This window comes from Geotrypetes seraphini, chromosome 14 (assembly GCF_902459505.1).
Source record: "Geotrypetes seraphini chromosome 14, aGeoSer1.1, whole genome shotgun sequence".
NCBI classification, from domain to species: Eukaryota; Metazoa; Chordata; class Amphibia; order Gymnophiona; family Dermophiidae; genus Geotrypetes; species Geotrypetes seraphini.
Window position 1 is genome coordinate 57,002,046 of NC_047097.1, and position 25,455 is coordinate 57,027,500.

At 43.9% G+C, this 25,455-nt stretch overlaps 1 protein-coding gene across 2 annotated transcripts in view; it reads right to left on the reverse strand.

Annotated features, from left to right (window-relative positions):
- PSTPIP1 (proline-serine-threonine phosphatase interacting protein 1) overlaps nt 1-20,851 on the reverse strand; it is a 67,661-nt gene extending 46,810 nt beyond the window's left edge. For both annotated transcript variants that reach the window (XM_033919498.1, XM_033919497.1), the window contains exons 1-3: nt 20,506-20,851; nt 4,770-4,870; nt 198-272 (exon numbers count right to left, since the gene is read on the reverse strand). In XM_033919498.1, coding sequence (XP_033775389.1) covers nt 198-272; nt 4,770-4,870; nt 20,506-20,538 — 209 coding nt within the window. In that variant the 5' untranslated portion in view covers nt 20,539-20,851. The remainder of the gene's footprint in view (nt 1-197; nt 273-4,769; nt 4,871-20,505) is intronic.
- Between the last annotated feature and the right edge of the window lie 4,604 nt (nt 20,852-25,455).

Genomic DNA, 25,455 nt, shown 5'->3' on the forward strand with positions numbered 1-25,455 from the left:
CATTTCATTTGCAGGGGAGTCTGGTCAAGGGGAGAGTGAGAGAGTGCTGCGATGAGCCGCATGGTGAGGGGATTTAACAGGAGAGAGGATTAAAGCCTCTTTACCACTTCCATTTCACTTCACTACTATGTCAGGGAGGCCCTTGAGTAACAATCTATCCCCTCTTCCCTTATTTTAGATAGATAGAGAGCACTTACTTTATCTCAGTTTGTCCTCCTGCTTTTCGGGCAATCTGTACTAGCTCCTTTCCATACTTCTCTTCTGCCAGGGCTCTGAAAATAAGGACACCATGTTAAGAACATCTCTCTGATTATTTTTCTGTTGTGTGGCACAGGAGTTGAGCATCATAAGCTTCGTCCAACTAAGACAGGGGTAAGCAGTTCCGTTCCTCGAGAGCCGGAGCCAGGTCAGGTTTTCAGGATATCCACAATAAATATGCATGAGATAGGTTTGCATCTCAAGGAGGCAGTGCATGCAGATCCATCTCATACATATTCATGGTGGATAGCCTGAAAACCTGACCTGGCTCTGGCTCTCGAGGACCGGAATTGCCTACCCCTGAACTAAGATAAAAGCTATCTTCTTCTATATATATAAAATCGGAGGTATGTATGTGTGTATGTATATATGTGTGTGTGTGTATATGCCGCGATCACGCAAAAACGGCTTGACCGATTTGAACGAAACGTGGGCGGAGCTACAAACATAAAATCAGATTTCACCCATTCATGTCAATGGAAAAAATGTAAAAAGCTGCCATTCTCACAGTAATTCAAAAACGGCTTGACCAATTTGAACGAAACTTGGTATGCAGATCCCTCACTACCTGGGGTGATATGTTCTGGGGGTCTTGCGGCCCACCTGCACACGTGGGCGGAGCTACAAACAGAAAATCAGATTTCACCCATTCATGTCAATGGAAAAAATGTAAAAAGCTGCCATTCTCACAGTAATTCAAAAACGGCTTGACCGATTTGAACGAAACTTGGTATGCAGATCCCTCACTACCTGGGGTGATATGTTCTGGGGGTCTCGCAGCCCACAACTCTATGTTGCTTGCTCAAGGGTGGGTTCACCCAAGAATTTATATGTTCTTGCTCCTGGAGGTGAAACTAAAAATGTTATTTTTTAATCAAGTTTTGCGTTAGTTGTATTGTATTCATTTTGTCAAATATTTCACATTATAAGTTGAATATATGTGTGTGTGTGTATGTATGTATGTTCCAGCATAACTCTTCAATGCATGGACAGATTTTAACCAAACTTGACATACACATTACTTACTATCTGAGGACAAACACTGTGGGGGTGGGAAGGGGGGGATATGTAAAAATGATTGAAAATGACAGATTTTAGTATCTACCCCATAGTGTTTTCGGGCTCACAGATGAATACTCAGCATAACTCTGAAACGCATGGAGAGATTTCAACCAAACTTGGTACACATATGACTTACTATCTGGGGAAAAATATTGTGCAGGTGGGACGGGGTAAAATACTGTGGGGGTGGGAAGGGGGTGATATGTTAAAATTATCAAAAGCGACAGATATTAATGTCCAACCCATAGTTTTCGGGCTCGCAGAGATGAATACCGACACTCCCGATGCCGTTTAAGTCTAAGTTCAGCCCCATAGAGAGGGACATTCCTTTGGGACATGTGGAGGGTAGGGGGTTGGGACATGGGGGTGGGGCATATGGGACATGTGGGGGGGTAACGTGGGGGGTGGGACATGTAGGGGGTTGGACATTTTGGGATAAATAAATATCCGGGCAACGCCGGGTAATCAGCTAGTATAAAAATAAAGTCCCATATCAGTGCATTCAAATAGGTCTCATGCATATTCATTGGGGAAATCCTGAAAACCCGACTGGATTCCGGCCCTCGAGGACCGGAATTGCCCACCCCGGACTTAATTGGTTGAAGTTTATTGATGCTCGGCTCCTATGCCACACAATATTCCTATAAACACCTCAATTTGGGGGAGCAAAGTTTCAGCCATTTTAGGTGCCTACGTTTATGGCTAAATATATATGCAACTAACAAACTTTACATACCTAAATGTAGACAGTGATCAATGGTTCTGAGGCTGCATGCAGTTCTTCGATGTGAAGGGAAATGGGAGGGGAGTGCCAGCCGCCTCTCAACAGTAGCACCAACTAACCAGACTTGGCTATAGCCAGGTTCCAGAAGGAGATGCAACCTGCGGCCTTTGAACAGAGACTTTTGGAATAAAGGATTGGCTTATGAAAATAGGAGGAAAGCCCCTAGATCAGTGGTTCCCAACCCTGTCCTGGAGGACCACCAGCCCGTTGGGTTTTTGGGATAACCTTAATGAATATACATGAGAGAGATATAATGGAGGTGACAGGCATGCATATCTGCTCCATGCATATTCATTAGAGCTATCCTGAAAACCTGACTGGCTTGTGGTCTTCCAGGACAGGGTTGGGAACAACTGCCCTAGATAGTTGAAAATGAAGGGTCTCACCATCACAATTAAGTTAAAAGCCTAAAGAAGTAAGAGGTACAAACATGTCTCCTGGAAGCCACAAAGAAAATGCAACATTTCAACTTTAATAAGAAAAAGACTATAATGTTAGAAGACCAACTCAAAGAAATAAATAGGCATCACGTCGTCTTCTTTTAATGAAAAACAACAGGGCCGCCATCAGAAATTTCTGGGCCCCTTACTGAGCAATTCTATTGGGCCCCCCACAAACCCCTTCCCCCCCGACCCCCCTCTTCTTCCATGGGCCGAATACACACATACTTTTCTCTGTCACCGAACTCTTTGACCAAAAGATTTGTAAGCCTGCAACCACGTCAAGGTAGACTCTTTCAGCAGCTCCCCTCCCTCCCCCTTACCTTTGTGGCCAAGTCAAAATGATCTACCAACAATAAAATTTTAAAAACACAAAGCACGCTGTACGCAGAGAAAATGTTAATTATCATTTATATTCCGCGGGTTTTCAAAGAGGTCAAGGCAGATGACTTTATGCAATGTCACCTCAGTAACAGCTATAAAAAATAGACAAATATTCCTCCTCCCTTTTTACTAAACCGCGATAGCGGTTTTTAGCGCAGGGACCTGCGCTGAATGCCCCACGCTGCTCTTGAAGCTCATAGGCTCCCTGTGCTAAAAAACGCTATTGCAGTTTAGTAAAAGGGGGCCATAGTGCAAAATATAGACACCATACATAAATTCTCAAAACGGACACATTTTGATCACTAAATTGAAAATAAAATCATTTTCCTACCTTTGATAATTTCATCAGTCTCTGGTTGCATTTTATTCTTCTGACTGTGCATCTAATATTTCTTCCCTTTTTTCAGCCTCCTGTATGCTTCCTCTCCTCCAGACCTCATTCCCTCCCCAAACTTTTTCTTTGTTTCACGCTGCCCCCTTCTTTCTTTTTCTCTCTCTCCATACCCCCTTTCATTCTGTATGTCTGTCTTTCTCTCTCTCTCCGTGCCCCATTTTTCTTTGTTTTACCCAGCCCCCTTTCTTTTTTTTTTTTCTGGCTCCCTGTCCCCCCTTTCTTTCTTTCTCCTTGCCCTCCCCTATGCCACCACCATTGGGAAAATGCTGCCACCGCCACTGGGGAATAGGCTGCCACTGCCGCTATCGGGAACAGGCCGGCGCCGAGTTCGCCCTGCTTCTCTTCCCCGCGGGGCGAGTTGGTCGGCCCCACAGGGAAAAGCAGGGAGAACTTGGCACCGGCCTGTTCCCAATGGCGGCGGTGGCACTCAAGTGGCTAAAGAGACACAGTTTGCCAGCCTATGGAGAACACTGGAGGATGGCCAGCTGTTGACCCCCTTGGGGTGTAAACCCGGGGCAGACCGCCCCCACCCCCACCTTGGTATGCCACTGTCTGTAGCTCACTCCCTCCCTATGACCAAAAATTCTCCTTTCTTCTATTCCCCGTGTACACAACCATCTCTTTCCCTCCCTTCCTCTCTCCCAAGTTCATGCCTTGTGTCCAAAATGCACTCCCTCCCCCTTTTGTGTTCCCCGTTTGCCTCCCAGCCCATCTTAGCAACTTTCTCAGCAAAATGTAGCTCGAGCCGCGTAGGCTTGTCTTCTATTTCCTGCCTGTCCCGCCGCTCACACATAGCCGACCAGAAGTCTTCCCCGACGTCAGCGCTGACGTCGGAGGGCGGGCTTTGCTTAAGCCCTCCCTCCGACGTCAGCGCTGACGTCGGGGAAGTCTTCCGATCGGCTGTGTGAGCGGCAGGGCAGTCGGAGTAGAAGACGAGCCTCGCGGCTTGAGTTATATTTAACCCTGCGGGTCCCCCATCGTCCCCGTTCAGCTCTCTCTCCTGTGCACCCCCGTCCCCCCCCCCTAGGTACGCTACTGGCCCGGGCCCCCTGTCAGCTCCGGGCCCCTGAATGCAGGACTGGTAGTACTGCCCTGATGGCGGCCCTGAAAAACAACCTAAAATGCCCACAAGATCAATTAGAAAAGCTAAAGATACTGAAAAAATGTCAAACTTTAGTAGTACTCTGAAAGAATATGAATCGGAACAAACATGTTATCAAATTCATGAAATAAAAAGAACAGAAACATCACAACAACTACACGAACGCTTTAGTTCTCACCCAGAAAACAATGCAAACTTAAACGCTACGGTGCAATAGCAACGACATAAAACAACAACAAGAACACCATGATCATCAATCAACTCCACCAGGACAATATCCACAAATCTGGCCCAGTGTAACATGTGAATGTCCCCAGTTCTGGCCCCATCCCATTCCCTTTTCACCTCTGTTTCAGCAGGTCCTCCATGTCCTTGCACGTCTTCCTCCCATCCAGTAAACGCTGAAGGACTGTCTCATACCCCACATTTGCAGTGAAATCCTTGCACTGGGGAAGGAGAAAAAAAGTACATTATAACAGATGTCGAGAAACTAGAATAATATAATAACTTTATTTTTCTATACCACCCAGATGACTTCTAGGCGGTTCACACCAAAGAGAGCTGGACAATCAGTGAATTACAATATGCAAATTATTAAAATACAACATTTTATCCAAGAGTGGACATATTAGAAGTATTAGATTTAGTGTGACTTCTGTTCAGGAATTAATTGGCCTTTCCCCAGATTAATTTGCACTTTTGGTGGTGTTAACAAATTATACGAGGACGCACAACATATAATATGTTCGTATAATGATTCGAAATGTGTGATCGTGGCACCGAGGTACACCACTCTTCAAACCCAGCATGCACCCCACAAGAGGGAGAAAAAGCCTCAGACTAATGTAGCAGTATAGAACCAAAAGGTACAAATCAAAAAGCCTCAGGGCTTTTAGGGGGTGGGGTGAATCCCCTGCAGGCCCCGACTGCACGCCACTGCCTGTAACAGACCTGTTACCATAGTAACTGTTTCCTATTTAAAACTGTTAGCAGCCACAGTTAGATGACAAAATCCTACCAAGCTGAAATGGTTTCCTCTATAGGCAAATGTTAAAATTAGGCAACACATAATTAGTCATTTCCTTGCATGGACCCATGAAAGCTAATGCAAGTTAACTCATTTTTAAAAATGCTACATGACTGCACAATTCACTCATTTCAGAATTTGATCTCAAATGCAAGTTGTTCACTTATCATTCTTTTGTCGAGAAACCTTGGCTGATTCATTGATTGATTTACAGTATTTATAGACTGCATGATCTACAAAATTCTCACCCGATAGCCTTAAACATGTACAACTTGTTATCTGCTAATTTTCAGCTGCTCTTAATCAATTATTGCCACTTAAAATTAGCAGTTAGAGTCTAAGGGCTCCTTTTACTAAGGTGCGCTGAATTGCTGTACGTGCTACACGGCTAGAACTAATGCAGCTTAGTAAAAGGAGCCCTAAGTGAAAACCAGTTATTTAAGGTGCATTTGCATTACGAGCTGGAGTCAGCACTTGGCCGGTTCAGTGCCAATATTCAGCACTTAATCAACCCGGGTAACTGCCAGTCCATGGCGATACTCGAGAGGGTCCAGAGAAGAGCAACAAAAATGATAAAGGGCATGGGAAACTTAAAGGATCATGAAGGGTAGAGAGGGACAGATTCTTCCTAGCATTTGTTCTGAATCTGTCTCCCTTCAATTTTTTTGAGTGCCCTCTAGTTCTGTCCTTCTCTACCTGAACAGAAAACAAAAAAAGGGTTCCACCAAAGAGATTCCTTCCCTGGAAAAGCGGAGACAGATTCTTCAGACTGGCGGAGGCAACAAAAATTAGAGGGCACTCAAAAAAATGGAAGGGGGATAGATTCAGAACAACTGCTAGGAAGTTCTTCGCTCAGAGGGCGGTGGACACTAGAGGTCTGCACGGGAACGGGGTGTTCCCGTGGTATTTCTGTGGTAATCCCGTGGTATTCCTGTGGTAGTCCTGCGGTATTCCCGTGGTAGTCCTGCAGTGTTCCCGTGGTATTTCTGTGGTAATCCCGCGGTATTCCCGTGGTAGTCCTGCGGTATTCTTGCGGTAGACCTGCGGTATTCCCGTGGTAGTCCCGTGGTAATCCAGCGGTATTCCCGTGGTTTTCCTGCAGTCCCGCGGGACTCCTGCGGGAAACTCGTGGGCCTCCGGGAAACCCTCTAGCCAACGGGACTGCCACGGGGATGGAAGGCAGGGTTCGTCCATAATGGTCACGTCAGCCTGGTCAGGTCTGTCTCGGCAGAGGCGATGCTTATGTTCTTATGTTCATGCAGCAACTCATGGTTAGTTAAATTCTGAATATTGACAACTGGCTATGTGTTAGCTGGCTGTACATAACCCAGAAATGCAGTGCTGAAGCCTGGATAGGAAGTCCTACATAGGATATTTGGAAATAACACTGGCGGTGGTCATCAAAATGCTCACTGCCAGCTCACTGCAAGGTCTTCTATTGGTAGTCCTGCGGTTTTCCCGTGGTACTCCTGCGGTATTCCCGTGGTAGTACTGCGGTTTTCCTGCGGTATTCCCGTGGTAGTACTGCGGTTTTCCCGTGGTAGTCCCGCAGTATTCCCGTGGTACTCCTGCGGTATTCCCGTGGTAGTACTGCGGTTTTCCTGCGGTATTCCCGTGGTACTCCTGCGGTATTCCCGTGGTAGTACTGCGGTTTTCCTGCGGTATTCCCGTGGTAGTACTGCGGTTTTCCCGTGGTAGTCCCGCAGTATTCCCGTGGTACTCCTGCGGTACTCCTGCGGTATTCCCGTGGTAGTACTGCGGTTTTCCCGTGGTAGTCCTGCGGTATTCCCGTGGTAGTCCTGCGGTATTCCCGAGGTAATCCCGCGGTATTCCTGCAGTGTTCCCGTGGTAGTCCCGCGGGACTCCTGCGGGAAACTCGTGGGACTCCTGCGGGAAACCCGTGGGCCTCCGGGAAACCCTCTAGCCAACGGGACTCCCACGGGGATGGAAGGCAGGGTTCGTCCATAATGGACACGTCAGCCTTAGTAAAGTTAATTACCTGAACAGAAAACAAAAAAAGGGTTCCACCAAAGAGATTCCACAAGGAAAACAGCAGCGCAAACACAAAAGAAACTGTGGAATTGATGATCCTGTCAGAAGGAATTGCTGCTTTTTATGGGGACGGGCGGGGATGGGTGAGATTTCTGTCCCCGCACAACTCTCTAGTGGACACCTGGAATGCACTTCCAGAAGAGGTGGCAGAGCAGAGTACGATTTTGGGTTTCAAAATGGGATTGGACGAGTTCCTGAAGGAAAAGGGGATTGAAGGGTATAATTAGAGGGTACAATTAGAGGGTACAAAATGCTTTAGAGTCATTGACCTGGGGGGCCGCCGCAGGCATGATGATGGTCTGACTCGGCAGAGGCGATGCTTATGTTCTTATGTTCATGCAGCAACTCATGGTTAGTTAAATTCTGAATATTGACAACTGGCTATGTGTTAGCTGGCTGTACATAACCCAGAAATGCAGTGCTGAAGCCTGCCAGTGAGCATCCTTAATGCAGGATTATGGATTGGGAAGGTCTTCTATTGGTAGTCCTGCGGTTTTCCCGTGGTATTCTTGCGGTACTCCTGCGGTATTCTTGCGGTAGTCCCGCAGTATTCCCGTGGTACTCCTGCGGTATTCCCATGGTAGTTCTGCAGTGTCCCCGTGGTACTCCTGCGGTTTTCCCGTGGTACTCCTGCGGTATTCCCGTGGTATTCCCGCAGTACTCACGCGGTAGTACTGCTGTACTCCCGCGGTAGTACTGCGGGTTTCCTGCGGTATGCCCGTGGTAGTACTGTGGTTTTCCCGTGGTAGTCACGCAGTATTCCCGCGGTACTCCTGCGGTTTTCCCGTGGTTTTCCCGTGGTACTCCTGCGGGAAACTCGTGGGACTCCTGCGGGAAACTTTTATTTTGGTAAGTATCTCATTGCTGATTTGGAACCTGATTAATGCCAGAGGAAGTGTGAGAGGTAGGAAAGGATGTGGCATAAATTTATCATAGTTTTGGAAATCATTTATTTCTTAGAAGCCGGGGTGTTCATTTCTTGTGATGCTCTATGTAGAAGCAGACTCCCAAGAATTGTAATAGCAATATTTGCCTGCCTAGTTACTATAAATTTAAATATTACTTCTAGCAAGAAACATTGCTGATTCAAGAACTATTTGTCTATAAAATACTAATCGGCCATTTTTTTCTCTTTCAGTGTTTAGGAAAGTCAGTCCCAGTTTATCTAGCTAGTTCAGAAAAGATGACAGTCCTTCAATGTTGGGCACTAAACCACTTGGCCACTTCCAATAATCGCCCATCTGCCTGCTTCAGGACCCCAAAACTCCAGAATATTTGGTTTCAAAACCAAATCAATGTTCCTTCAGTAATCACCAACCCCCCCTTGGTATTGCTCTATTCCACCCTTTCTCCCCCTCGCCCCTTCCTCGAGACGACCGGATCTCTCTTCTCACATTATTGTAAGGTTAGGGTGCTGGACCAATGCACGGCTCCGAGGATCTGCACATGCTCATGGTCTTGAGCAAACACAGATGCTCAAGGCTCTGCGCCAGCCCAGCACCATAGCCTCAAGACAAGGTAAGAAGTGAGTGGTCATCATGAGAGGAAGGGAGGGGGAGAAGAGAAATACCAGTTACTGCAGGAGGCAGGATGGAAGACATCAATGGTGGTTATCATGGATGGCAGGGTAAAAGAAAGATACCGTCATTGGGGGGGGGGGGGGGCGGAGAGCTGGAGCAGAAAAATTGTGATTGTGGAGAGGAAAGTCTTTTCCATCACTTAAAGATATTGTTTCTATTGGCAAACTAGGGAAATCTTATTCATTTAAATTAACAGAGATATTGAATGGTATTCCTCTAAGGTTAAGAGAACTAGGTTCACTTCAATCCTTTCGCGAAAATTAAAAAACTTGGTTATTTTCAAAATTATAAGTTTGCTCTTTATTTCTTTTAATTTACTTTAAACCGAGTTGAGCTTTATTATATGAATCTAATCTAATCTTCCATTTGTGAGTCGCACATACCGATACAGGCTCAAGGTGACAGATCAAAGAAGAAGGGAAGAGCATTAGGGGAGGGGGCATGGAGAAGCTAGAGGAGGGACCTTGAAGTAGGGGCTGCTATTTAGATATGAAGACAGTTAATTGTCAAAGAGGTGAGTCTTCAGGATTTTTCTGAATGTAGTGTAGTTTGTTTCTTTCCTGATGGTTTCTGGTAGGTTATTCCAGGTTTTTACACCCAGATAAGTTAGCATAGAGTGAAAAATTTGTTTGTAGTGGAGGTATTTTGTGGATAGCAGGTTTAGTTGGATTCTATTAAGGATTCTTTTTGATGTTGACTAAGCAGTAGAGAATAGTTGAATGAGAGGGGCTGCTGAGTTTCCGTATAGAATCTGATATAGGATACATGACGATTTGAAAATTATCCAGGATGAAATTGGGAGCCAATGTAGTTGCCTGATGAAGGTTGTGATTGAATCAAATTTCTTTAATTTGTAGATTAATCTAACGGCTGTGTTCTGGATGAGTTGCAGTTTGGGGATGAGAGTAGTGTTGATGCCAAGGTAAGCGGAGTTGAAATAGTCCAGTTGAGGTAGGACCATCATCTGAATGATCAGAGCAAAATGGTGTGGGTGGAAGTATGGTCTTGTGAGTTGCAGTTGACGCATAGTGTAGATGGTCTTTTTCTGAAGGTTAGAAAATTTGGGGGATAATGGGGAGCCTTGTGGGACGTCACAGAATGTCTTCCAAGGGTTGGTGTATGATTCTTACCTTTTGACCAGGTATTTGCGATTTTGTAGGAAGTCGGCAAACCATTTTAGTACAGTCCCTGTTATTCTGATTTCCGAGAGTTTGGTTAGGAGTAATTGGTGGTCCACTGCGGAGATAACAAATTGAAGCAGTATTGTCTGATGACCCGAGCTTAGCATTATTTGATTTTAGTGATTAGAGTGATGAGGAGGAGCTCGGTGCTGTGCTTTTTTCGGAAGCTGTATTGGGATGTATGAAGGCAGGAGTGTTGCTCTATGTATAAGCTAGCTGCTTGCTGACATAGGACTCAATATTTTAGTGAGGATTGGAATGCCAGCAATCGGTCTGTAGTTGGATGCTATGGAGAGGTCTGCTTGGGCTGTTTACGGTATAGGGGTTAGGGCTATTTTGCCCATTTCTTTGGGTAGATGCCCTTGGTTCAGGGAACTATTTAGTAGGTTGGTGAGTCAGTTAATGATGTGATGCGGAGCTGCAGAAAGAAGGTATGGAGGACAGTTGTCAAGGGGGCTGCTTCGTAAGGCTAGTTTTGATAATAGTCTATTGGTATCAGGGATGGAAAGGTTGGTGAATGAAGACCAGATCTGGTCTATAAATTCAAGTTTTAGTTTAGTTTAGGAGAGAAATGGTCATCACAGGTTGGAGAGTCAGAGGAGGGAAATAGTCATCAGGAGAACGAGAGCCGGAGGAGGGAAATGATGTCTCCTGTAACAGCTGACGCTAGATATCAAAAAACCCTAATGTTTCTAATAATAGCCCAGGTGATAATTAGAGAGAATACAGTTTGTATTAATTAACTGCTATTTACAGTACATTGAGTAAGTTCATTTATTACATGTGCTATAAAGCTCTTGATATACTAAGATCCTCTTGGGACAAAAATGCAACATTTGTCATCTATTCAGATAATGTAAAATTTACCACACTCAAGTATACTAGACGTTTAAATATCTTTCCTCCTCTTTTACAAAACCGCGTTAGCAGCTGCCTTGCGGCAATAGTTCCAAAGCCCTTTAAATCCCTATGGGCTTCAGGGCATACCGCAGTGGCAGCCACTAGTGTGGCTTTGTAAAATTGAGGGGTGGGGGTGGTTATTAATATCAAGCTTATATTATACAGAATACCAATGCCAACAAAAAAACGTCAATGCCACAGAGAGAAAAGGCTTTTATAAAATTAGGCAACCACAAATATGTGACCATCTCTGAGAAAAGGCGACTAAAGTCTCCAGAAACAAACAAAAATAAAAGAGGTTTTAATGAATTCTGTTAAGCAAACAATTTGTAATGCAATAATCCAAACCCCTTCCTGTTATGTGACAAAATGAAAAAAAAAAGTTACAGACTTGCTAACACGTAACTTTTGCAGACTGCTTATGGACTCATGACATGAAAAGTTGGTCATTCTCAACATTTTGGACTGGTTACTGTGGTCCCCTTTTCCTGGAGATGGTCACATATGAGGCGCCGTTGAACAATTCTAGGCCCAACCAACAAAGTTGAGGCAGTCTCCATCGAGGGCTGTACACTTACCCCCTCTTTTACAAAGGCGTGCTATGCTTTTTAGCGCACGCTAAATATCATCGCACGCTAAACGCTAACGTGTGCATGTTATCCTATGGACGCATTAACGGGTTAGCGCATGCGTTGATTCAGCGCGCGCTAAATCCGAAGCTAAAACGCTTAGTTCTTTGTAAAAGAAAGCCTTAGTCCAGCGATTTTCCACGGTTTTCATGTGGTCAGAAAAATACGGAACGAAGAAAGTGGAAAATCGCTGGACTAAGTGTAAAACCCTCGATGGAGACTGCCCCAACTTTATTGGTTGGGCTGAGAACTTTTCAGAGTCCCCTTGTATGTATATAATGTATGTACAGAGAAACTGTGCACCTACTTTGTGTAGGAGGCACAGTTTTGAGTGTAGCAGAAAGAATTGTGACACACATGTATTTTATATAGTAAGTCTTCTGATTTTAAGTTTTAACTGATAAATACTGATGTTCCTTCTAAGCTGTGTGAGAGTCCTCCACCTACATTCCTGCCAGTGGGGGCAGTGGCGTAGCAAGGGTGAGAGGCACCCGGGGTGGTGGTTCCCCTCCCCCATCCTCTTTTCTGCCCCCACCCCTACATGCTCCTTCACTGCCCCCCCCCACCGCCGCACACATGCACCACTTCCCTTCCCACACACCTCTGTAATGCTCCTGGAATGAGCAGCAACCCCCCAACCTGTCGTCGCACCTGCGCAGGCTCTCCCTCTGACATCAGTTCCTAGGCACGGGTCCAGGAAATGACATCAGAAGAAGAGCCCCCGCAGGCACGACAGCAGGTTGGGGGTAGTCGCTCACACCAGGAACATGTAGATACAGAGGTATGGGGGAAGGGAAGCGCACGGCAGTGGGAGGGGGTGGGGCAAGGAAGGAGCAGGAGGTGGAGATGAAGATGGATGCCACGCCCCTACCAAATCAGCACCCGAGACGGATCAACCCCCCCTTACTAAGCCACTGAGTGGGGGGGGGGAACTGCTCAAAAAATTCCCTTCTATAGGGGTTCCAATGCACTATTTGCAACAATATATTTCACAGTTGAAATTTTAACAAATAACCCAGTCCTGCTCGGCATCCACAGAGCCAGCACCTCTGACTGAAAACATTTCAGATCATTTCCTTATAAAAGGAAGTCAACGTGATTTAATTCCTGAAAACAAACTTTTAGTTTGGCAGCTGTTATTCTTCATCTCTCAAACCCTTGAAATCTCATCCTTTATTTTAAAAAGTCAACCACAGATTTTTTTTTTCACTAAAAGGAAACCCACATTCAAACAGGACCAAAACTTCTACCCCTTCCCCTCATGTCCCCCTTACTTGAAACCCCTACTTCCTGCTACTACAATAAATAAGAACACAAACCAAAGGTCCATCAACCCAGTATCCGATTTCCAACAGTGGCCAATCCAGATCACAAGAATCCTAGGAATAAGCAGTGGATTTCTCCAAGCCATCTCAATAATAGCCTATGTTGTGTGAAGAAATATTTGTTCCGGTTTGTCTACCACTTAGTAGCTTCATCGCATGCCCCCTAGTCCTAGTATTTTTGGAAATAATGCAAGTGATTCACATCTACTCGTTCCAGTCCACTCAGTATTATACAGACCTCTATCATATCTCCCTTGAGCTGTCTCTTCTCCAGGCTGAACCATAGCCATTTTAGCCTTTCCTCATAGGGAAGTCATCCCATCCCTTTTATCATTTTTGTCACCCTTCTCTGGGTTTGAAGACTAAGCTGGCCAAGTTCCTGCTAAACTGGGACGTGCGCAGGTGAGGCTGGACTCATTTAGGGCACTGGTCTTTGACCTGGGGGCCGCTGCGTGAGCGGACTGCCGGGCAGGATGGACCACTGGTCTGACCCAGCAGCGGCAGTTCTTATGTTCTGTACCTTGGTTATCGGTTTTCCATCAAATATGATCTTAGGTTTTTTTTGTTTGGTCTGCCACGGTTAACTATAGGGTAGTATGATTTTGGAATGGGTTGGGTTGCAGTTTCAGAGATTATTGAAAATGCCGTTCTTAAAAGTTCTACCTATAACCTCATTCTAAGCAAATGTGTTTTCTATTGGTCTTAATCACCTGGAATTAACCCTTTATTTGGCATTGTTGCTCTTAAGGGAGATCTGCACCTCCAAATGCCTCTTACTTGGCACTGGTGCCCTCATTCAATATCACCCCCCCCCCCCTTTTACTAAGGTGTGGCAGACGATTTAGTGCACGCTAACTGCTAACGTATCGATACACTATGGATATATTAGCGTTTAGTGTGTGCTAATATTTAGCGCCTTAGTAAAAGGACCCCCAAGTTACATGAAGCAGCCGTTTTCACCATCTGCCATTTATAAGAGGTGATATATCCTATTTCCACTTTAGAAAGAAGTTCAAAATTTGTTTTATTAAAATATAGTCTTTTTTAGTTTTAATAATCACTTCTGGCTTATATAAGGCAGCAAGGGAATTTGTGTACCTTTAAAAGACTGCTGAAACGGCACTTATTTTGTAAAATGGCGTATGGGTGTTGAAAAATTAGTTATTTAGTAGAATGGTTCAAGGATAAAGTGTTTTGTGGTTTGCTTTTATATGTGTGTTTGTTATATTTATTATGTATGTGATTTTGTGATCCGCCTTGTTAACTTAAAGGCGGACTATAAATAAAAAAAAACTTTAAACTAAAAGGCACTCAAGTGATGTCTAAGAATATTGGTCTATTATTAATAGAGTTAGATGAGAAACTGTTTTTGGGGTAGAGGATGACTAATGTATTCTGGATACAGTCATAATTATTTCTTGTATTTTATGTTTGTTCAATTTGCATTGGTATTGAGTATGTGGTGATTTTGAATAGGAATGTAACCTTTTGTATAATATATTTTCCTGTCTTGTTAGAAATTTTAATGGGCCTGGAGGTAGACATTTGAATGTTACGTGTTTTGGGAGATTTTAATATTCCTTTAAGACAAGGAGAAGATTGTATAGGGAAATGGGAACATTACTTGTTTGAATAAATGTACTATGTGACATTAAGGTGATAGGAAAATCTAGTCAGGGATGATTAGTGCTTTTAGACGTTCCATTCCACGGTCAGAAATATATCTTACTGATAGTATATGGTTCTATGTACTTGCAGGATGACTGATAAAGAACCCTGTCACTTTTTTGTTGTGCACTGGACCTGATGGATCCTTGGGACAGGGGAGATATGGTACAGATATTTAAATACTTAAAAGGTATAGAACCAAATCTTTTCCAGAAAAGGAAAATGGTAAAACTAGAGGACATAAAATGAGGTGGCGGGGTGGTAGACTTAGGAATAATATTAGGAAATTCTTTTTCACGGAGAGGGTGGTGAATGCCTAGAATGCCCTCTCGAGGGTGGTAGTGGAGAAGAAAATAGTGACATAATTCAAAAGAGCATGGGATGAACACTTGGCTAAGGGTCTTTGAGGTAAAATTACGTTATTCGCTGATGACGCCAAACTATGCAACATAGTGGGCGAGAGCACAACAGGCAAAAGCACAGTGCCTGACAAAGGCTCAATATCCGACAGTATGACACATGACCTGCTCCTACTGGAGCATTGGTCAAGGACCTGGCAACTAAGTTTCAATGCCAAAAAATGCAAGGTCATGCACCTTGGCAGCAAAAATCCATGCACGCCTTACACCCTGAATTGTGAGACCCTAGCAAGGACTGTAGCAGAACGAGACTTGGGGGTGATCATTAGTGAAGACATGAAGTCTGCCAATCAAGTGGAGAAAGCTTCATCCAAAGCTAGACAAATCATGGGTTGTATCCGTAGGAGCTTCGTCAGCCGTAAACCCGAGATCATAATGCCTTTGTACAGATCCATGGTGAGACCCCATCTGGAATACTGTGTACAATTCTGGAGGCCACATTACCACAAAGATGTGCGGAGAGTTGAGTCAGTTCAGAGAATGGCCACCCGGATGGTCTCAGGACTCAAGGATCTCCCGTATGGGGAACGGCTGGATAAGTTGCATCTATATTCACTCGAGGAACGCAGAGAGAGGGGGGACATGATCGAGATGTTCAAATATGTCACGGGCCGAATCCAGGTGGAGGAAGATATCTTTTTTCTAAAAGGTCCCATGGCAACAAGAGGGCATCCGTTGAAACTCAGGGGTGGGAAATTTCATGGTGACACCAGAAAATATTTATTCACCGAAAGAATGGTTGATCGCTGGAATAGTCTTCCACTGGAGGTGAGTGAGGCCAGCAGCATGTCAGATTTTAAGAAAAAATGGGATTGGCATGTGGGATCTCTTCAAAGAGGTAGTTAGAGGGTGGGACATTGGTATGGGCAGACTAGATGGGCCTTGGCCCTTTTCTGCCGTTAGTTTCTATGTTTCTAAAGGATCTCTAATCAGAAAATGAAGGGTAAAATAGGAAGAACTAAGGCCGGGCAGAATTGAACGGTTTGTGTCCTGTATAGGGCTTAGGATGGGCTGGGGAGGACTTTGGTGGAAACTCCAGTAATTTGGGATGGTCTAGATAGGCTGGAATGAGCTTTGACGGCAACTCCTTTAGTTGGAACATAAGCACATTACTGGGCAGACTTCTACAGTCTATAACCCAGAAATATCAATTAACAAAGACAATTGAACTTAATCATGGATTTATAAGTCATGTACCTATTGGGCAAGCTGGATGGACCCTTGAGATCTTTATCTGCTGTTATTTACCATGTAAAGCCATGGCACTACCCATGCTTCCATCAATGAGACCTCAGTGGTCTGGACACTTCCGTTGCAGTGGGCCTTAGAATATATTTGATATTTAGGATTTTATAGACCCCATAATTTAGCCACACTATATGAACTTAATGAGAGAAATTCTATAAAAGGCACCTAAAGTTAAGTGCAAGATAGGAGCCTAAGTTAAGTGCTCAAATTAATTAGTAAATTGGCTTCAATTATGAGCTTATAGGCACCTATCATCTTAGGCGTGATTCTACAAAAGATAGGCATGTTTAGGGGACGGAGAAGGACTTAGGCACCACTAGGCATGATTCTCTAAAATACTGAGGTGCCTATAATGTAGGCCTTTAAAACCCTGGTCTACCCTAAGTTAGGCATGATTCTGTAATAGGCGCCTAAGTGTGATTGACAAGAGTTAGGACCTAACGTTAGGGCCCAATTACAGGATCTGGTCCAATGTGTCTCCATTATTGAAAGCTCTGAGGTAAAATTGTAGTGTCTGGGGGGGGGCCTATTATATACATCTTAAGGAATACCCCCCTCCCCCAACAAACCTGGGATTCCAAATGCCTGAAAATCTCATCAATATTTTTTTTTAAATCTTTATTGATTTTCAAACTTTGATAGTGCAATACAATTGGTAAATCATAAAATAGTGCATAGAACGCACTAATAACTATACATTTATTACATTAAACAGTCATTTACTCCCATCCTCATCTTAATTATTAATACAATAAAACATATGATGTGATTTCAATATTATAATTAAATAATTTAACTCCTCAAAGTACATTTCCCTCCTCCCTCCCTGGATGTGTAAAGAAATCTAATGAAAAGGGAAGAAATATGATCCTTACTGTAATGCAACAAAAGTAGTCAATGGACTCCATACATCATTAAAGGACTTACTAGTCCTCAAACATTCCGCCATCATTCTTTCATACTTATATGTGGTACACACATTTACCCACCAAAAAGTGTAATTAACCCTGTCATGGTTCTTCCAATTATGGGTGACCAGTCGAACACCTATTCCTGTCATGATCAGGAAAAGGCGACTTTTATACTTATCTCATCAATAAAACCTTGAAAACTTTGTTTGCCACTGATTCTCAGTAGGCCTCTATTAAAGACCTGCCAAGTCGATGCCTGCACATGAGGCACGATCTTCCACTGAGAAGTCTCCCTGTGCTGTGGGGGGAACCTTCATCAAATAATAATAATAATAATAATTTTATTCTTATATACCGCCATACCCAACGAGTTCTAGGCGGTTCACATCAATTCGGTTAGGATCCGCATTGACATGCAGATTTACAACAATTTATCAGATTAACAACAAAATTAGCCGAGCTTGGCAGATGAAGAAGGAAGAGGGGAGAAAGAAGCGATCGTGAAGGAGGAGATGAGCCGGAATGCCGGAAGGGGACGGTTAAGGGTCTTGTTTGCTGAATAGGTGAGTTTTGAGTAACTGCAGCAGCAGGAAATGATGCTTTATGAAGGTTTCCTGCTGATGTGGCATGGGGAGGCTGTGTCAGAGGCTGAGCAATGGGTAGGTCTGGGGGGCTAACCCTGAATCTCCTCTTTGGCAGCTTTGCTATTAACGCAACCTTCTTTTTAGCTCTGTGGGTGAAATCAAGGGGCTTAAATTCAGACAAACCTTTAATTAGCAGTTCATGCCCCAACCAGCAGAGATTTCCATTGCATGCTGAAATGCAAATATTTTAGGGATTTTCAAACAAAACTTGAACTTCTTTTGCAGAAACACTCATTACTTAGAAGCAAAGTGAACTTTTCTTTCAGTTAAAATGTCACAACAATCTGTCACTAAAGCGCTATTTCCAGATCTTTCCTATCTTCCAACACTGCAGTTGGTAACCGATGAGTAATGGTTTCACAGTATTTTCCATTTTAGCGGGTGCTACGACTGATTCTATGCAAGCCACACCCAAGGCAAAACCACCATCCCAACTACTGACCGCATCTTTCAGATTAGTTCAATCTAAAACGCACTAACATGCCACAGGCACATGCAGCTAGAAAGCAAAGTTCCACAGCAAACCAGAAACGTACTAGAAACCATAATGGGTGTTATTTTGAGAGTGTGTGTGACCATCCAGGCCAAATACTTCCGCTGTCGGTGTGTGCACCATAGCAACCGTTTCCAATCCTAGGGGTGAAATTTTAACCACTAAACTTTGTATGCAATACACAGATCTGTATGAAAACATGTTGAGGTAGACTTTTTTTTTTTAGGATGTGAGATTAAGAATCAGGTCAAAATAAGCATTCCTATTTTGGCCCTGAAGAGGGTAGTTTTATAAAAGGACACCTAGATTTTCCCACACAAGACTGTTTTATAAAGGCCACTAAATCGGCACATGAAAAGAATTCTTTGAGCGGGGCTTAAATATATCCACATCACACAATGCCCTCGTTCAAAAATAGCTTTGGATTGTTTAATTGGACCATCCGGAACTGTAGCCACTTTAAGCTTACAAAAAGCAACGTATTCAAAGCAAACAATAACAGGCCTTTTGCCAACTTACCCACTTTTCTGCTTATTAAGCTGCGGTAAAATCTGGATTTAGCATGTGCTAACGTGGGGATTTGCCTAACTTTTAGGTGTGCCTAGGGCTGGCCCATTTATTAGGCGCCTCCGAAATAGGCGCCGCTCAGCATGATTCACTAAACAGCAGCCCATTTTACTTGAATCGCGCTGAACGGTGCCTATGTCTGCGCCTAACTTTTAGGCGCTTCTTATAGAATTTGCCCCTTAATCCTCCAATGCCTCAGATACAAAATAAGTGCCTGTAAATATGTACACAACTTTGAATGTGTACACTTCCCCCTCCCCATTCGCGGTTTCGGCAATCGCGATTTCACATATTCGCAATTTTTGGGGAAGGAGGAAAAAAAAGACCCCCCCCCAAAGTTTAGCCTTCCTCCCGGCATCGCGGGCTCACCTGGTGGTCTAGCAGGCTTTCGGGGCAGGAGCGATCTTCCTACGCTCCTGCCCCGTGTAGATCGCCAACAGGAAATGGCTGCCGTGAGCTCCCGCCGTAGTCTCGAGAGACTACGGGAACTCACGGCAGCCATTTACTATTGGTGATGTGCATGGGGCAGGAGCGTAGGAAGATCGCTCCTGCCCCGAAAGCCTGCTAGACCACCAGGTAAGGCTGTGATGCTGGGAGGGAGGTGGGGGTGGGTCAGAGCCAGACCAGAAGATATTCGCGGTATTTCACCACTCGCGGTCCGGCTCTGCCCCTATCCCCCGCGAATCCGGAGGGAGAAGTGTAACCATAAAACGGCAGTATACAAGTCCCATTCCCTTTTTTTAGGTGTCATATATAGAATATGGCCCAAAGTGCTCCCACATTAAACCCGCACTAGCCAGTTTGTGCACCCCAATCAAAATGTGATAGCCAGTTAATGAGGGGATGCCTACTCGCACACCCATTCCTCAGAAAAAAATATTTTAAAACATCATTAATGTACTTAGCATTGGAAACAGGGCAATTATTGCAAAACCACTGAGGGGTCCTTTTATCAAGGCGATCTAATCGATTTAGTGCATGCTAAAGATTAGAGCGCGAGCTAAATGCTAAGGCATTCATTATATTCTATGGGCGCTTTAGCATTTAGTGCGCGCCTAATAAGTTAGTGTACTTTAATAAAAGGACCCGTCACTGCGCATTAGGACTTAGCACTTGAGCCCTTAATTGTTGGGGGTTCTTTTTTTTTCTAAATTCTTTGATGTGAGCCCAAAAGGCCCTGATTCCTTTTGGACTCTGTAGGAAAACCCCGAGCGACGCCTTTGTTAAAAATTATTTTGCCAAGCACCTAGTTTTACATTTATGCATCAGGCTCTGCTTAAGGGCAGCAGATCACACAGCAGTTGCATCTGTAGGTATTCAAAACAGGGCTTCATGCACTGTCGGTTATCACCTGCGCTCTGCTCCAGCAATTATACCTGTGTGCCCACAAGAGAAGAAAGCGAAGAATGATTAAAAGAAAAAAAAAGAGGCACTTACCCAGAAAGCATCTTTAAACGCCAACCTGGTCATCTCTGTTTATGACAAATGTAATCACTCAACAGGTCTGTTCTGCCTGGATGCTGAAACCTGCTATTATAACGATTTCGACCGGGACGGAAAAGAGCGTATTGCTTCTTGAAAATTACTTTCAGATTACAAAACTGAAAAGCATATTAGCGGATTAAAATGGAATCTTTCTCTGTGAAATCTAGTGTCCAGAGCGACTTGTTCACTTCTGGTAGGCAGCTGCTATCAAAAAGAGGAAGTGCTAAGATGTCAGTGATATTCATGTGAGCTTCTGACAAAAAAAAGGATAAGAAAATCCTGATGCTCTCTCTCTGCCTCTTGCTGCAAAGTGCAAAATGAGCTGGGCTCGTGAAATGGAAACCTCAACGGGGTAGCTACTGGGAGTTATATAGCAGAAACACTTCCTGAAATGCTCTCTTGCTCATTGCTTTATAACTGTTGCTAGAATTTAGGGGGGTGTGGCAGAGCCTTGCTTCTGATGTGCTGCTGATGCCTTTTGCAGAACTGCAATCGCAAGGCCTGTCATGCAAGTGGCAAGGATAGAGAAAAATGCATTTTGAAGTAGGCCTGAGAGCTTAGTGGCGGGACTGTGCGCTGCTGTGCAGGGGGGGCAGGAGGTTCAGTTCTTGGGACTGGGGTTGAGAGGTTGTAGAGACATATTTACAGACCCAGTGAAGGATGGAATCCCAGTGTTCAGTCAACAGCGCCTACCGATAGGCTTAGGAAGTGTATAAGCCTGTAGCCCCTGAACTCAAGATTCACTGCACAACAAATTTTAACTTTTTTTCTGGGACAAGAAGAAAATTTACTTTATAGAATTTGACCTCCTGTGTATGAAAATAGCCTTGGTTTTCCCCCAATCACATATAGTTTTTGAGCAAATAGTAAATATTTATAGCATGAGAAGTCAAGCTGAAAGGGGACAGATTCAAAACAAATGCTAGGAAGTTCTTCTTTACCCAGTGTGTGGTGGACACCTGGAATGCGCTTCCAGAGGACGTAATAGGGCAGAGTACGGTACTGGGGTTCAAGAAAGGATTGGACAATTTCCTGCTGGAAAGGGGGATAGAAGGGTATAAATAGAGGATCACTGCACAGGTCCTGGACCTGTTGGGCCGCTGCGTGAGCGGGCTGCTGGGCACGATGGACCTCAGGTCTGACCCAGCAGAGGCATTGCTTATGTTCTTATGTTAGTGGGGTTTAGTGCTTCAATATTGTGTTTCCAATCTCTAGAGACAGGCATTTTCCTTGCAGTCATGTAGAGCTTGCCTGTCCCTGGCTATTGAAAATGTGAGAGTGAAACAGCTCTGGCAGGACTATTGGAGGAGGACTCCCACCAGTGGCATAGTAAAGGGGGGGGGGGGGGCGGGGGAGCGGACCACCCTGGGTGCCCTGTCGGTGGGGGGCGCTGGAACCTCCCTGCCCTGCCACATCACACCCCGCTTGCGCCGTCCCTCCCCCCGCCACCTCTGTAGATCTTCACTAGCTCAAGCAACTCCTGCCTGGTGCCCCTCGGAATCACTTCCGAATCAGGGAGCCAGGAAGTGATGTCAGAGGGAAATCCAAAGCTGGTGCGAGGAGTATGCTGGAGAAAAGCCACTTGCACTGGCAGCAATTTAGAGGGATGAGCTTTAAATCTTTCTGTTTCAGGTTTTCTTTAGTTCTGATCATATGGAATTTGTTTCATCAGCAGGTAGATCTTTGCAATCCATTTTCACCATGAAATAGGAGGATAACTTGAAGGGAAAAAAAAGCAATTTTAAGTAGGCTTAATCATGTCCCATCCTTCTAATAACGTTAACAAAATGCTGTACATGAATTCCAAAAATGGGATGAAATGAGTCATTGCAAAGCAATACAGGAAGTTGAGACAAAGATTACAACATGTGCACATTGTAAGAGAACAAACCAAATATAATTGAAAATGTAAAAAAGAGCCAGGCAATCAGTTCATATGTTTAGAGGTAGCATGTCTCTAGTAAGGGGAAGCAAGTAAAGAAGAAAAAGGGCAGAGAGGAACTGAGCAAGACTGGAAGGAGGAAAAGAACTACCAGAAAAAAAAGGAGAGAGATAGACCTTAACGTATCGAAGTGGTAAAGAGTGGCAATAGCTGTCAGAGACCATGTTACAATTAGTATAAGTTATAGTCATATTTGATTTGGTGCTTATTCTTTTAAACCTAAGTTAAGAAAGCCTGACTTATGTCTGTAGCGGTATATAAGAAATAAATTACATTACATTACATTACATTATGACCCAGGATCCTGCTTCTTCCTTCATGGGCCAATGTAACCCTCTTCCTCCTTTTCTAGTGTCTCTCCCACCTCAGCATCTCTTTCCCTCACTCCCATCCTATATCCCAAATTCATGCCCCCTCCTCCCTCCTTACATCCTTTGTCTGAATTTTTCTCCCTTCCTTCTGTGTCCCTACGCACCCCTCTTCCTCCTTCTCACTTGCCTCCCTCCCACGGGTGTTACCTCCTGTGGCCGGCTCCCTCTTCAGCAACCACATACCTCACTGGTTCGGGTGCATTTATTTGATTGAAAATATTTATTCATGAATTTTATTTATGGTTATTTATTTAATTGATAGTGTGCTATATATGAAGTAATTTATTATTGTATGTTATTATAAGATGAAATGACATATTTGATAATCTTAAGTATTTAATAATTTTGTACAGTATTCGAAAATGTTAATGTTATATGTTATGAACTATGACTCATTTATAAATTATGTATTGAATTAGAAGTTTTTAACACAGTCTAAAGGGTGTCAATATTGTATTCTATAATTGGTTGTGTAAACAATGTTTTTGTATCATGCAGAGCTCATTTATGAATCCTTGAAAAAGCCCTCTTGGGCGAAATGGGTCCCTTCGGGGCATGCTAGAGATACTGCATTAAAAGGATAAGTAAAAAAGAAACATATGCTGTTAATTAGTCTTTATTTTTGAATAATAGAAAGTAATACAGCAGTATGCAAATAAGCTATATTTAAAAAAGGAGGCAATTAGCTGAGCCAAAGCCGGACATTCACACAAATTTTGTGTATTGATGTAAATGGCTTTGAAGGCCCTTTTGCCATCCTGTAATTGAACCCGAACCAGTGAGGTGTGCGGTTGCTGTGGTTGTTTCCAGTTTTGCCTCACTTCTTCATCTTCTGCATCCTTTTAGTGCCGGCTCCCTCTTCCCCCGCCATACTTCTCAAAGCTGCAGCTGTAGTTCCTAGACACGGCCCACAACTGACTCGGAAGCTGAGAAGGAGGAAGAGGGGTGCATTGGGACACAGAAGGAAGGAAGAAAAATTCAAAGGATGTAAGGAGGGAGGGGGCATGAACTTGGGACACAGAATGGAGGGAGGGGAGCATGAGCTTGGGAAATAAGATGGGAGTGAGGGAGTGAGGGAAAGAGATTCAGAGGTGGGAGAGGAACTAGAAAAGGAGAATTGTTGGGCATGGGAGTCTGAATGAGAGGGAAAGAGAGATGGTGCACATGGGGAAATAAAGAAAGAGGCCCCTGAAAACGGGACATTTCAGCGTCCCGAAACTGTGCTTGGGGACAACAGGATGGTGCCGTTCAAATCGGGACTTATGGCATGTTATGCATGACTAACTACTTGCATTTATGTATGATTGGTCACCTGTATGAAAGTAGTCATTACTATAATTTTATGGCATTTCTTTCCTCTGTTCTTTGTTTTTGACTTGTGACCTTTTGCTTTGGCAGGATATCAAATGAACAATAAACATAAATATGAACATCGTAGTGTAAGTGAGACAGAACTAAAGAGTGTAACATAGTAACATAGCAAATGACGGCAGATAAAGATCTGAACGGTCCATCCAGGCTGCTCATAAGTTATACTCATTAAAAAAATACATGATTAGATTAACTTGTCTCTTCTTTGATATTTCTGGGCCATAGACTAAAGTCCACCTGGTATTGTCCTAGGTTCCAAATGCTGAAGTTGCCATCTAATCAAGCCATTGTGACATCACTGCTGAGGTTGGCTCTTAAGCATTGGTGGAATGAGGCATTATGACATCACAATCTCAGCTCTGGAATGTTGCTACTCTTTGGGTTTGCCATCTAATCAAGCCTTTGTGACTGCTGAGGTTGGCTCTTAGGCATTGGTGGAATGAGGCATTATGACATCACAATCTCAGCTCTGGAATGTTGCTACTCTTTGGGTTTCTGCCAGGTAACATAATAAATGACGGCAGATAAAGACATGAACGGTCCATCCAGTCTGCCCATAAGTTATACCCATTTAAAAATATATGATTAGATTAACTTGTCTCTTCTTTGATATTTCTGGGCCGTAGACTGCAAAGTCTGGTATTGTCCTAGGTTCCAAATGCTGAAGTTGCCATCTAATCAAGCCATTGTGACATCACTGCTGAGGTTGGCTCTTAAGCATTGGTGGAATGAGGCATTATGACATCACAATCTCAGCTCTGGAATGTTGCTACTCTTTGGGTTTGCCATCTAATTAAGCCATTGTGACATCACTGTTGAGGTTGGCTCTTAAGCATTGGTGAAATGAGGCATTATGACATCACAATCTCAGCTCTGGAATGTTGCTACTCTTTGGGTTTCTGCCAGGTAACATAGTAAATAACGGCAGATAAAAACCTGAATGGTCCATCCAGTCTGCCCATAACTTATACCCATTAAAAAATACATGATTAGATTAACTTGTCTCTTCTTTGATATATCTGGGCCATAGACTGTAAAATCCACCTGGCATTGTCCTAGGTTCCAAATGCTGAAGTTGCCGTCCAAGCTCACTCCAGCCTATCCAGCCATCCCATTGTTTGCAGGATATCTGCCATAAAGTCTGGCCAGTAACATCCTCATGTTCCAAGTTAGTGGAGTTCCCACTGATGCCCTCCCCAGCCCATCCTACATCGAATC